The 11,116-nt window shown below is 36.7% G+C and overlaps 1 protein-coding gene across 1 annotated transcript in view; it reads right to left on the bottom strand.

Moving 5' to 3' along the window:
* The window catches only part of SLC25A13 (solute carrier family 25 (aspartate/glutamate carrier), member 13), a 76,128-nt gene that overhangs the window by 29,317 nt on the left and 35,695 nt on the right, over positions 1–11,116 (bottom strand). Inside the window, exons 7-11 of the mRNA XM_009083472.1 lie at positions 10,415–10,508; positions 10,158–10,242; positions 7,874–7,958; positions 7,271–7,429; positions 766–818 (exon numbers count right to left, since the gene is read on the bottom strand). Coding sequence (XP_009081720.1) covers positions 766–818; positions 7,271–7,429; positions 7,874–7,958; positions 10,158–10,242; positions 10,415–10,508 — 476 coding nt within the window. The remainder of the gene's footprint in view (positions 1–765; positions 819–7,270; positions 7,430–7,873; positions 7,959–10,157; positions 10,243–10,414; positions 10,509–11,116) is intronic.

The following is an 11,116-nucleotide window of genomic DNA, read 5'->3' as shown; positions in this document are numbered from 1 at the left end:
AAAAATATAAATCACTAATAAAATAATTTAAAACATTAATTATAAAATAATTTAATAGCCTCACTACATTAAAAAAATTAAATATGTCAAATTAATATCTGCATGTTCAATACTAAGTTCTAACACAATGGCAATTCAATTAATAGCATTAAGCACCTTTGGTTTTTAAAATGCATACTACCAGCTTTGGTGAATACTGGCCTATCAGTGACTAAACAACACATTATGATTGGGTTAGAACAGTGCTCTAAAAATCACTCAAGAAAAACAAAATTACAGAACTAAAACATGTAGGAAAAAATCATGCAAACAAGTTCCTTTCTTACCAACACTTCACCACATGCCCATAATATCTCCTGCTGTGCTAGGATTATACATACAGGGAACCACGTGGAGATACAAAACCAAAAGCCCTCCAAGCCCAATAAATAATTATTCATATTTGTTAAGAAGTGAAACCAAAGGCCTACACTACTTACAAACAAGCAGATGAGCTAAACAAGTTGAATAAACTTGTTACATTTTGGAGGGAGTCCAAAAATGAATTTTCAGTAAGATACTTAAAAGGTATGTGACTTCTATGCCCTGTTCACAAGTCAGATTGCTTTGTGCTTTTTGTAATTACATTTGTATCAAGCCAAAATGATGGAATACACTCCACCATGTTGCTGACACATTAAGGATAAAAATCCTTAACATGGTAATTGTAATTTGATGCACTTTACAATGTGGAGAAATGAAATAACAATCCATTAGCAAACTTACAGTAAGTTTTATGGCCTTCTCTGGTGCTACTCCTAATAACTGTGGTAACAGACCTGTAACATGGAAACAGAGAATTCAAAGCACTGAGTAACTCGGTATTAAATAAGCAAATCAACAAATATATGTAGAGATCAGCACCTAGAAATGGGCCATTTTTACAGCAATTTTGTGCTATTATGTATAATGAGAGTACTTAAACATTCCATTTTGAGACCAAACTTTGTGCTACCACTGCTTATATGCATTTGTTTCTTTATTTTTCAATCCATTTTAGCTCACTTTTATGCTTAAACACTAATACAGGTTTGCCAACTATGTTTCAGAACTGTCCTAAACTAACATTCATTTTCTGCATCTTCTCACAAAGATCAAGACTTTCTGATTAATTTTGTGGTATACACAATGGATGCACTTCAAAAGTCATAAGTGCAGTACCTTTTTCTGGCAAAAACAATGGCATTAGATGGCAGGACCCAAGGGGATAGGAATCAAAATAATGCAAAACATTCAAACGTGTATGACTGCATTCTTGAGCTCTTTGCCCAGCTATATCACCAGTTCTTAAAACAAAGGAAGTTATGCTACTTTCTTCCCAGGTATGGAATTTCCTATTTTATTTTGTGAGAAGTGATAAGCTACAAAACTGGAAGTGGTAATTTCTGACTGTCAGCTCCACTTGCTTCAAGTGAACCCCCGATATTTTGTAAACATTTGAATGACACAGCCTAAAAATAGGCAAACCTTACCAGCTAAGCCTGGGGCTAGAATGGTGTTGTAAGCATCCATCAGCGTAATAAAATCAGGACACCATTCAGAAATGTGAGAAAATCACCCCAGCTAGAGCTCCTGGTGCAGACCCCTTTGTTTCAGTAGCCCAGGCAGCACCTTTGGGAACTTTTCTATAAAGCCTGACATTTTCACCTCCCCGTGTTTTTATTTTGGGGAAAAAAACACAATGAAGGTTCCACCTCAAAAAACTAACCCGCTGAAAAGCATTTTCCCAAACAGCTAAACGTCAATGTAACACAGAGAAAAAAATGCACATGCACTGGCTTAGTATTTTCTTCCATCCTGCTGCCATCCATCAGCTTTACTGTTTCCTAACAATGCTCTTAATAAGGAAATGACACTGAGGAGAATCACTGCTTGGCCTGTGGTAGCAGGGGGCCCAACTGTATTTATATACTCATGTCTTTATGCAGCTGATGTGCATATACACGTAACATTTACCCAAGACAACTATGCGGAATTAAGATCATATTTCTGAATATTCCAATTAAAAAATACAGTAACACTAAATTCACATACAGTTGCTCAAAACCAAAAGAGATTCTACAGAGTAAGTTAAATTTCAAAATCAGAATTTCTTAAATATATTCTTGGCACACGTGACATAAATCCAGACCTCAATGAAAAACCATTAGGATTGTATAGTTAAATATTATCAGCTCTATGAAGAAAACACAAGAATATATAATGAAGAGGATTTTTTTCACTACAAAATAATCTTTGTAACTGCTATAATATTTGCATCTTGCTATAGGACATGTGTGGCTTTATATAAACATTATGGCTAATGAATTTGTATCTTCCATTTACTTCACAAGCACACTACCTAATCCTAAAGCTAAGACACTGGAATTAGAGCAGATCTGTAAGCAAACAGAATTCAAAAAGAACCCAGAGATCTTTAATTCAAAATCACATACACATATATTATTACACCCAAGCTATACATAACATGACTTTCAAGTCACACTGTACCAAATAAATCACAGAAAAAGGCATTCTAAATACCAAGACATAAAATTATTTTAAAAGCCCAGTTGGTGACTGTATAAACCTCCAGTTTTAGAAGCAGTATAAGCAGGACAAATCAAATTAATTTTCACTGAACTCATCTGAAGATGGCCTTTTAATAATTTTTCAGCTCTCAAGGCTTTGCATTTGTAAAGGCACCTGTAAAGTCATAGGGAATACAGCTTTATCTTTGCACAAGTGATGTTTTTTCCCCATCTGGTTCATTCCTTTTGCACTCAAATCTGAATGGGACTGTTACAATTCAAAACTTTCCATAAAACTTCAAGGTAGAAGAGAAAGATTAAATAGAATAGGTAGCAGTTAAAAAAGAAGTAAAATCGGACACCAGAGAAACTCAATTGAGCAATCAAAAACCCAGAGCACTTTTCTCTATTTCACACATTATTTTATAGTATAAAAGTGCCGTGTAAGTTTAATTACAGACAACACTGTGTATGTCTACTGCAAGATAGCACACACTATTCTAAAAAAGGTAGAATTTTAAAACTACATTTCAGAGCCTTGACAGATACCAGGTAGGCCTACTGTCTCCAGCAGCTGAGGAAGGTAGAGGGACCCTTTGTTTGATCTCATACCTATGCAATAAAGCTATCTCTAAGTAGCACCTCTGCATTCTATATGCTATGACCATCAAAATTAAATTTTCTTTCCTTTATTGTTTTGATGGGAGCCTGAAACATGGTTGAAGGATTTCGAATGATAAAGATGCTAAGTTTAGAAAGAAAGCACATCAAGGGACCCATATGAAAATGCCATGTTTCTGTTGGGGCTATCCTGACATGCTGGAAATTTTTCAGTGTTAGTATGCATTAGCAGATCAGCAATATGACACATACACAGACAGAGGACTGGCTTAGAAATGTCTGACAGTGCCTTAAAAATATATGCCTTCTATAAAATCAGAGAATAACATTCTGCACACCGGCAACCTGCTAGTATACAGCACGTAGCAAACATCTTATTCAACACATTTTTTAGATCCAAGGCTTTTTAATAGCAATTACCATGTACCACTTCATATTTGACACACTGTCGTAGCGGGACTCTGTGGGAAGGTGTGCAAGAGAGAGTGCCAAGAGCTGCATTCAGTTTGTGACATCGTACAAGTTATTTTCTGAAAGCAGTCTAAATACATTGTGAATATACACACAATAGCTCATCCAGCACAGCTGTAGTGATGGCACAGAGGAAAAAAAATATCTTATTTGGCCAAAGTTATTTTTTCAGATGTCTTAGAGGGAAACTTCAGTATCACACTGTGTAACAGGTGCAGTTTTCTCTTCATATTAGTCAAAAAGCACTGACTGAAGGAATTGTTGCTTGGTCTAGCTAAAATATTTGTAAACATTTGGACATCTTACGGGAAAAGACAGTAATGGAATACTGCCAAGTTTTGCCATTAGAGGATTCACACAAGATACTGGACAATTTAGCACCAGTTGCCTTTCAAATACAGCTCCCTCAGACTAGAAATGGGGTATTTCTTGAAGATTTTGTGCTTTGACACAACTTTGGGTACAAGCAGGCTTGTAGGTCCTTCCATTCTACAGAAAGGGTACTTCACTGCACCACTTGGGAGGAAAGCTTCTGCCACAATCTTTTATCATTAGCATGGGGGTCCATCAGTAATGATGCAGCAGGATGATGACTTATTGGATGGATTATGATTAAACCTAAGGTTAGATGGCATCTGGAGTCACTACAGTGCTAGAAGCACCATCAACAGTTCCCAAACAGTTAACGATCACAGATGACAGTGTCTTCAACAGCATTTACTGTCTTTCCCATCCTCTAGGCAAAGTGGCATTAACAGCACGGCTACCAAACATTTTCCTAAGCTACATTTTACATCTGGGCCTTTAATTTCCCATAAAATGACATCAAGTATAGGTGAAACAATCTCTACTAGATGCACTGCTTAAGACTGTGAAGCATTCTGTGACTCATCAGGTGGACTTCTGATTAAAATAATAACAAGAAACTTAGGTGACTTCATCAGTTGGAGGAGATCTTGACAAATCACAGCTTGCCAAATTTTCTTACATTTGCATATATATAAATATCTGTGAGTTTCTAAATATGCATTTCAGGTATAAATGTGGACACAACAGTAAATTACAGGTATATGAGATAAGTATTCTTTTCAGTCATGCTGAGAAAGAGACAGATGAAATGCTTATCTCAGACATACAATCTTTAAAAAAAAATCTAACAACACAGAATTTAAATAGTGCACATTATAAATACTCTACCAAGGTTTATATCATGTTTGGTTTTGATTTTTTTTTAATTGAGGCATCTTCTCAATGGAAACACTGATTAACCCTAGAACCAAACTGACATCAAACAAAATTTAGTGCTCTCTCTCTATCCACAAGATGGTGTAATTTATCCTTATCTGAGATGGTGGTTTAGAACATGGTGGTTTTGCCCTTTCCAAATTTGGAAAAAAATAATGAGACAAAAAAGAAAAATCAGTTCACTTCACTGGGTGGAAATATATGCATTGTATTAAAAAATTCACCTGAAATGGCTGAGTTCAGAGTGGGGCTTGTAATTACTGCTTGCTTTCTTGAAGTGTGTCATGACAAAGATACCACTGTTCCATATGTTTCTACTATGATTTTTAAAAGATTTTGCACCACTATTCAGCTAAGTAGAACTCTACCAATGACTACTCCTTCCTTCAGTGGGGACAAAACCACCCATATTGACTTAACTTTGAACACATCACAGTGCAAGAAAGAACTGCAGTTACCAATGAGTAGCAAAAAGTAATGTACTGTGTAGTTTGTCTTACCTAGTGTAGTATTCAAGACTAGAACAAGACCATTCTTGCTATACTCTTACTGCATTACATTGGGTAATTACAGTATAAAATACCCTTTTTAAATTTTCTTGTCCTCTCAAACTTAACTAGAAACTTCCTTCTGCACTCAGTTGCTCAACTTTCTCCAACATCATCTCCTTAGAAAGCAAGCAACAGTCTGAATTCACAGAACTGCACTGAAAAAGCTTCACATTTTCAAGGAGTTTTCTCTATTTCAGTCTTTGAAAAGAGAAGCTATGTCAGAGTGCCCTTAAAGTAGAGAATCTGTAGAAACACAGGTCTCGATTTGCCACTCAAATGATGGTGTTCTACTATATAATCCAGAAATTAGATTATTGCCCTGGGGTAAGAAGATCAGCTCCACCAAACTGTCTGAGATTTCACTATTCAGTACTCCTTGGAAGACTGAATAGTAGTAAGGGGGATGGAAAATAGAAGGACAAGCTATACTGATGAAGGTTCCCAAAGCTCCCTGAATTTGGCAGTGAAAAAAATCACTCCAAAGACAGGAACAAACAAATGGACTTAAGAATATACATTTATCACATTTCTGAGTTGTTTGTAATTTTTTCGAGGTGAAAAAACACTGCACTTCACAGTTTCAATATGGCAGAAGCAGATAATAGTGGAATTCTGCATATTTATTCTTTCAGGATCCTGGAAAAAGCAGACTTACATTTGCAGGAAATATATTTGGTTCTTTAGACAGTAATTGGGACTTGCTATAAATCCTTACAAAATAAAGACCATGTTGGTACTGTTTATTAAATTATTATGTCTACTCCAAAAATTGCCTCAAACTCAGTCAATAACAACAGAACCTTCCCATCTCCAATTGTGCTGAAATAATTACAGAGTCTGTATTTTGCAGAGGAGCTACTTAGCCAGCCTCCACTAACTCAGGTCATATGTTATAGAGTACACATATATCACACCACTTAGTTTTAATGTTGTTTCCCCCGTTGTCTTACAAACTGTTACTTTTTTTAAGGTGCACATAGTTTTGCCAGATCATAACAATGTTTTACTGAAATCCTCTGTTTTTTATTCCTGACTCAACTGCTAAGCAAGCTGGCTAAAAATGAAATAAGTAATGCAAGTTTCAAATTCTCCCCAATGGATATGGCAGAGGGGGATAAAAGACCTCAATAACTGGGATACCTGAAATATAATTTACTTTACCACCGTGACAGAGAAGAACTGCAGACTCATGCAGTAGTTCCTGATTCTTTATGACTCCTTCTGAGTTACTTGAACTTACACCACTGATGTCACAACTGAGACAAGGACAAAATAAAAAGAAAGAGCCACCATCCAACTGCAGGCACTTATCTAAGATATCCAAAGTGAGGATGATTTACGTCCTGAACAGTCAATCGCTTTTGGAGCTTTCTCCATTGACTACAAAGGCACCTTTGGGTGTGTTGGTTATGTATATAAAGCTAAGTGGTTTGAAACCCAGCAAATCACTTTGGCTTACTCCACAGTAACAAGCTAAGAGGTATACATAAAAGCACAACGAAAGATCTGGTTATTAATAAGGTACCATATGTTTTTAAACAGAAAGAAGACATACAAGAAAGAACACTGAAACAAAACACGTAAGAATCCCAAACAACAAAACCCCACAGATGATCTAACTTCCTACCAAACAGGACAAAGCACTCTTGGTACTAAGGACTGCTAAGGAAATGAAAACTTGACTAAGAGTATATTTTTCCCATAAGAAATTGCTACTGTTGCCCTATTGCAGGTGAGGAGGGAAAGGACAGGGAGGTCCTACAGAACTATTCTCACTTCAATGAAGTTTTAATTATCAAGTTTTTAATTATCAAGGTCACCTTTTAAACTTACCCCTATAAAGCCCAAAGAAACCTTCATAACGTAGCACTTTCTTGAAGCAATCAAAGCTGTTTTTATACATAAGTTCTCCCACAAAAGAGCCTGTAGAACGCTGGTTTTGCATTCGAGTTTTTACCAAATCAATTGGGTAGACTGCAGTGGCTCCAACAGCTGCAAATAAAAATCAAGATATAAGAAAACATGATCTTGCATTTGCAATGTTTAACTGCATCTGTCATCTTTCACATTCACATCTAATGTATCAGTTGTACCTTTTTTATCCAAGATATATTCTGGATATATTAAACTACCTTCCACAATTTTAACCAAAAGCACTTCCTGGCCCTACCTCAATTATTAAGCTGATTCTCCTGAAACATGTTTGGTGGCAAATCAGATAGCAACACCACCTGGAAACTCCAATGGCTCACAAATTCCAAAAATCTTGTAGACTAATCTTGTAGATTCCCCTTCAATCTTATAGTCATCCCACCCCTTAGACACAGCTCCAAGGGAAAGACTGAGAAGCCTTTCACACAGGGCAAATGAAAAGAAGAAAAGAAGAAAAAACCCAAACAGTGAAGATGAATATTCTTTTGCTCAGTTATGACTAACCTCCAGCAACTGAACCAAGGGCAAACCTGTACGCTGATTCTGCAATCTGGATGAGAACAGGTCGAGACACATCGCCTGAAGCTTTCTGCCAGGGCAGGATTTAAAACAAAAGGAATGACAAGAAAAATAATCAGAACATTGTATTTCATGAGAGAACATCTCATGACTAGACAGATATAACTATACAGATACCTAAGAAAACACCCCACAATACACTGGAGATCTTGTTTTCTATTATTTCTTTTTCACTGATTTTAAAGTGCCATGTAATGCAGCCTCTTCAGATTGGAATAGCAAAGAAAATAGACTAATACGACAACAAAATTATACAGCTCTAAAATCAATGATCTAAATGTGGTCTAAATGAGGGTATACATATTGCATCTTAAGTCACTAATTTTCTACAGCTAAAAGCAACTTTAGTTTGGAATTTCTTTCTACTGTCGCCAAAACCAGGTATACCTACTACTTCTGAGGCTATTAAAACAAGTATGCAAGCATTGTTCATACATATTACTAAAGGAAAACGAGGTTTCAGAAAGCACTTCCACAATTTCATTTTGCTCACAGCCTATGAGTACTAGATTTAACCCAATGAAAAATAAATTTCAGAAGTGCTCCAGACTTAAAATTGCTATCTGATGAAAGAAAATAGTAAGGAGATCAGAAGTTCTGCAGCTGCCTTAAGCCTTCCATACTTAGTACCACTTTTTGTAATATGCTTTTTTTAGGATAATACAAATAAAAGGACAAAATAAAAATATGTATATATTTTCCTGAAAATGTGTTAAGGTTTTAGTTAATATTCCAATGTAGGTGGAGGTGGCCAGAAAATAAATTGAAGGTATAGATGTAGCTAAAAATCTTTTCATAGTCTCAGCATCAAACAGCTGACATTAAAAAGGAACTGGATGGAAAAAATGAAAAGGTAGGACACATATGCAGAAGAAATGGTAAGGTTTAAGCAGGTTCGTATGTCCTACCCTCTTAGAATGGTGTAAATAATACTAACAAAGACAGTGACCCCAAAGCAAAAACTGAGGAATGCGCTACTTTCATAACTGCATTTTTGGCTACCTTTTACTGCCACCTATTGTAACTTATGTTACTTCATATTCATTCCACTGCAAATGCTTTTAACTCCTTTAGGAGTCTTCTAGGAATAGATGGTGAGCTTTTGGGAGCCAGCTCTTTTGAATTCATCCCAGCATCATCAACATTTAGTCACTGCTCAAACAAACAGAAAACCACCAGCCCAGATACTGTCTTGGAGCGGTGGGGTGGGTGTTCACATGTAGGGGAGGGTGGAGAAGAAAAAAAGAGAAGCAAAAGAGACGCATATGTACACACACACACACACACACACACACAGAGGCCTGGCTTATGGCCTGGTAGTCCTAAAAATGTAGCCTGCATCAACTCATTGTGGTCAAACTGGCGTCTCCGCACAGACCCAGAGCAGGAAAAAAGAAAACCAACAAAAAAACCCTTAGTCTCACAAGACACAAAGTTAAGACTGCCTTAAAATAGAGACAAACAGAACAGTTAGTTTTAAATCTATCTGTGTGGAAACTCATGTGAATGAAAATATAAAATATGATAAAATAATACAAAACCTAAAGGATCAACAGGTTTGACATTTAAAGAACACTCCTATTTCTTTTTGCCTCGAGCGCACAAAAAAAAAGCTCATTTGTGGTTATACCATTGAAAGTAAGTATCCTTTAGGTTTTAGAACTGCAGAGAATATTAATGCTTTTACTGAAACTGTGATGCTAGCCCGTACATAACCTCTCCTACTTTGATATTCAGCAGAGCATAAGGCAAAGCAGAGAACTCTCTGAAGCCAGGAACATGCATGTGTGTTCAGAACAAGGGCTGCCATTTAACAGGCTAGATGCTGAATTTCCCTATCCGTATTTGAGGGAGGAAGTCTCTTTTCCTCATTAAAAAGAACAGAAAGTAGCAGAATCACAAAACATAAACACCTGAATTAGGTATACACCTACTATTTACTGAATGGCTGCATGACACTCCTGTACATTTCATCTTTCCAAAGTAAATTACATTTGACCTGTCAAAATGCAGCCCAAGAGAAAGGGGCACAGAGAGGACATGGAGAGAACATGACACAGGTTAAAAATAAATTCTAACAAGATGGTATTCCTCACAGATATTACAGAGCACAAGGGAAAAGCAACTTAGATGACAACACAGAAGGTTGTGTATCTACTTACATGGCACCGGACACAGGTAATAGCATCATACTGGCTTCTCTTCTTACCTGCCTCTGAGCCTCAGCCAGGTTGTAGGGCAACGTCCCTTCCTCCAGAGGAGCAATTCTTTCAATATCAGCTAACGTCATGCGCCTGAGGAAATTAATTCAGCTTAGTGTTTGCTTAGAGATGTGTTTTCAGATCACAAGGTTTACCTGCATGTGTCCACTACACTACACTCTCCTGTTCCCCAACACCACCTCCCACTCCTTCCAAGAAGCAGAGAGGACGAAAGGAAAGAGATGATAGATAATTTTCTACTCACCCCCGTGGCTCATAAAGATCTGCTAACTGAAACAAGATGTCAACTTCCATGGGTGTAACCTGACCAAATTTCTGAGCTGCCAGAACAAACTCCTCTGAAACAGAATAAAAACACAGAAAAGAAAATGCAATCAAACCAGAAGAAATAATCCAGAGCACCTCAAAGTTCCTCTGTATTTTAGTATAAAGTAGTAGATGCTGGGGGTGAAGAAGGGGAATAGAAGTGACCCAACAGAAAAGTGTTCCTGTCTGTACAAAAATGCATGCTTTAAATGGTCTGTCCTTCATGTAAGTAAGTACAACTCTCTGGTCTTAAAGCTTAGTGCTACCAGCATGATTTAAGATATTTGACATACGGTATCAATCAGTTGCAGGTCAGAGGCAAAAAAAAAAAAAAAAAAAAAAAAAAAAAAAAAAGAAAAAAAAAAAAAAAAAAAAGAAAAACCAAAAAAACCCCACCCCAAAACAGGAGTCGAGAGATGTGGAACTTTTCATGCATAGTCCCAGTAGGCCACATTAATGAAACTCTGGCGTTGCACAGGGAATTCTCTATATTTTTATAGCAGATAACATCTTGTTCCAAGCTTGTAGATCAGCTTACTGTGCCGCCAATACAAGTTTATGGAATTCTTCAACTACCCTTGAAGGTCACTTTAATAGGCTGCCAATTTGGCAGGAGTCCTAGGAAGTTTTTTAAACTTTT

Source organism: Acanthisitta chloris, unplaced genomic scaffold (assembly GCF_000695815.1).
Source record: "Acanthisitta chloris isolate BGI_N310 unplaced genomic scaffold, ASM69581v1 scaffold10641, whole genome shotgun sequence".
NCBI classification, from domain to species: domain Eukaryota; kingdom Metazoa; phylum Chordata; class Aves; order Passeriformes; family Acanthisittidae; genus Acanthisitta; species Acanthisitta chloris.
This window is presented reverse-complemented; position numbering and strand designations above follow the sequence as displayed.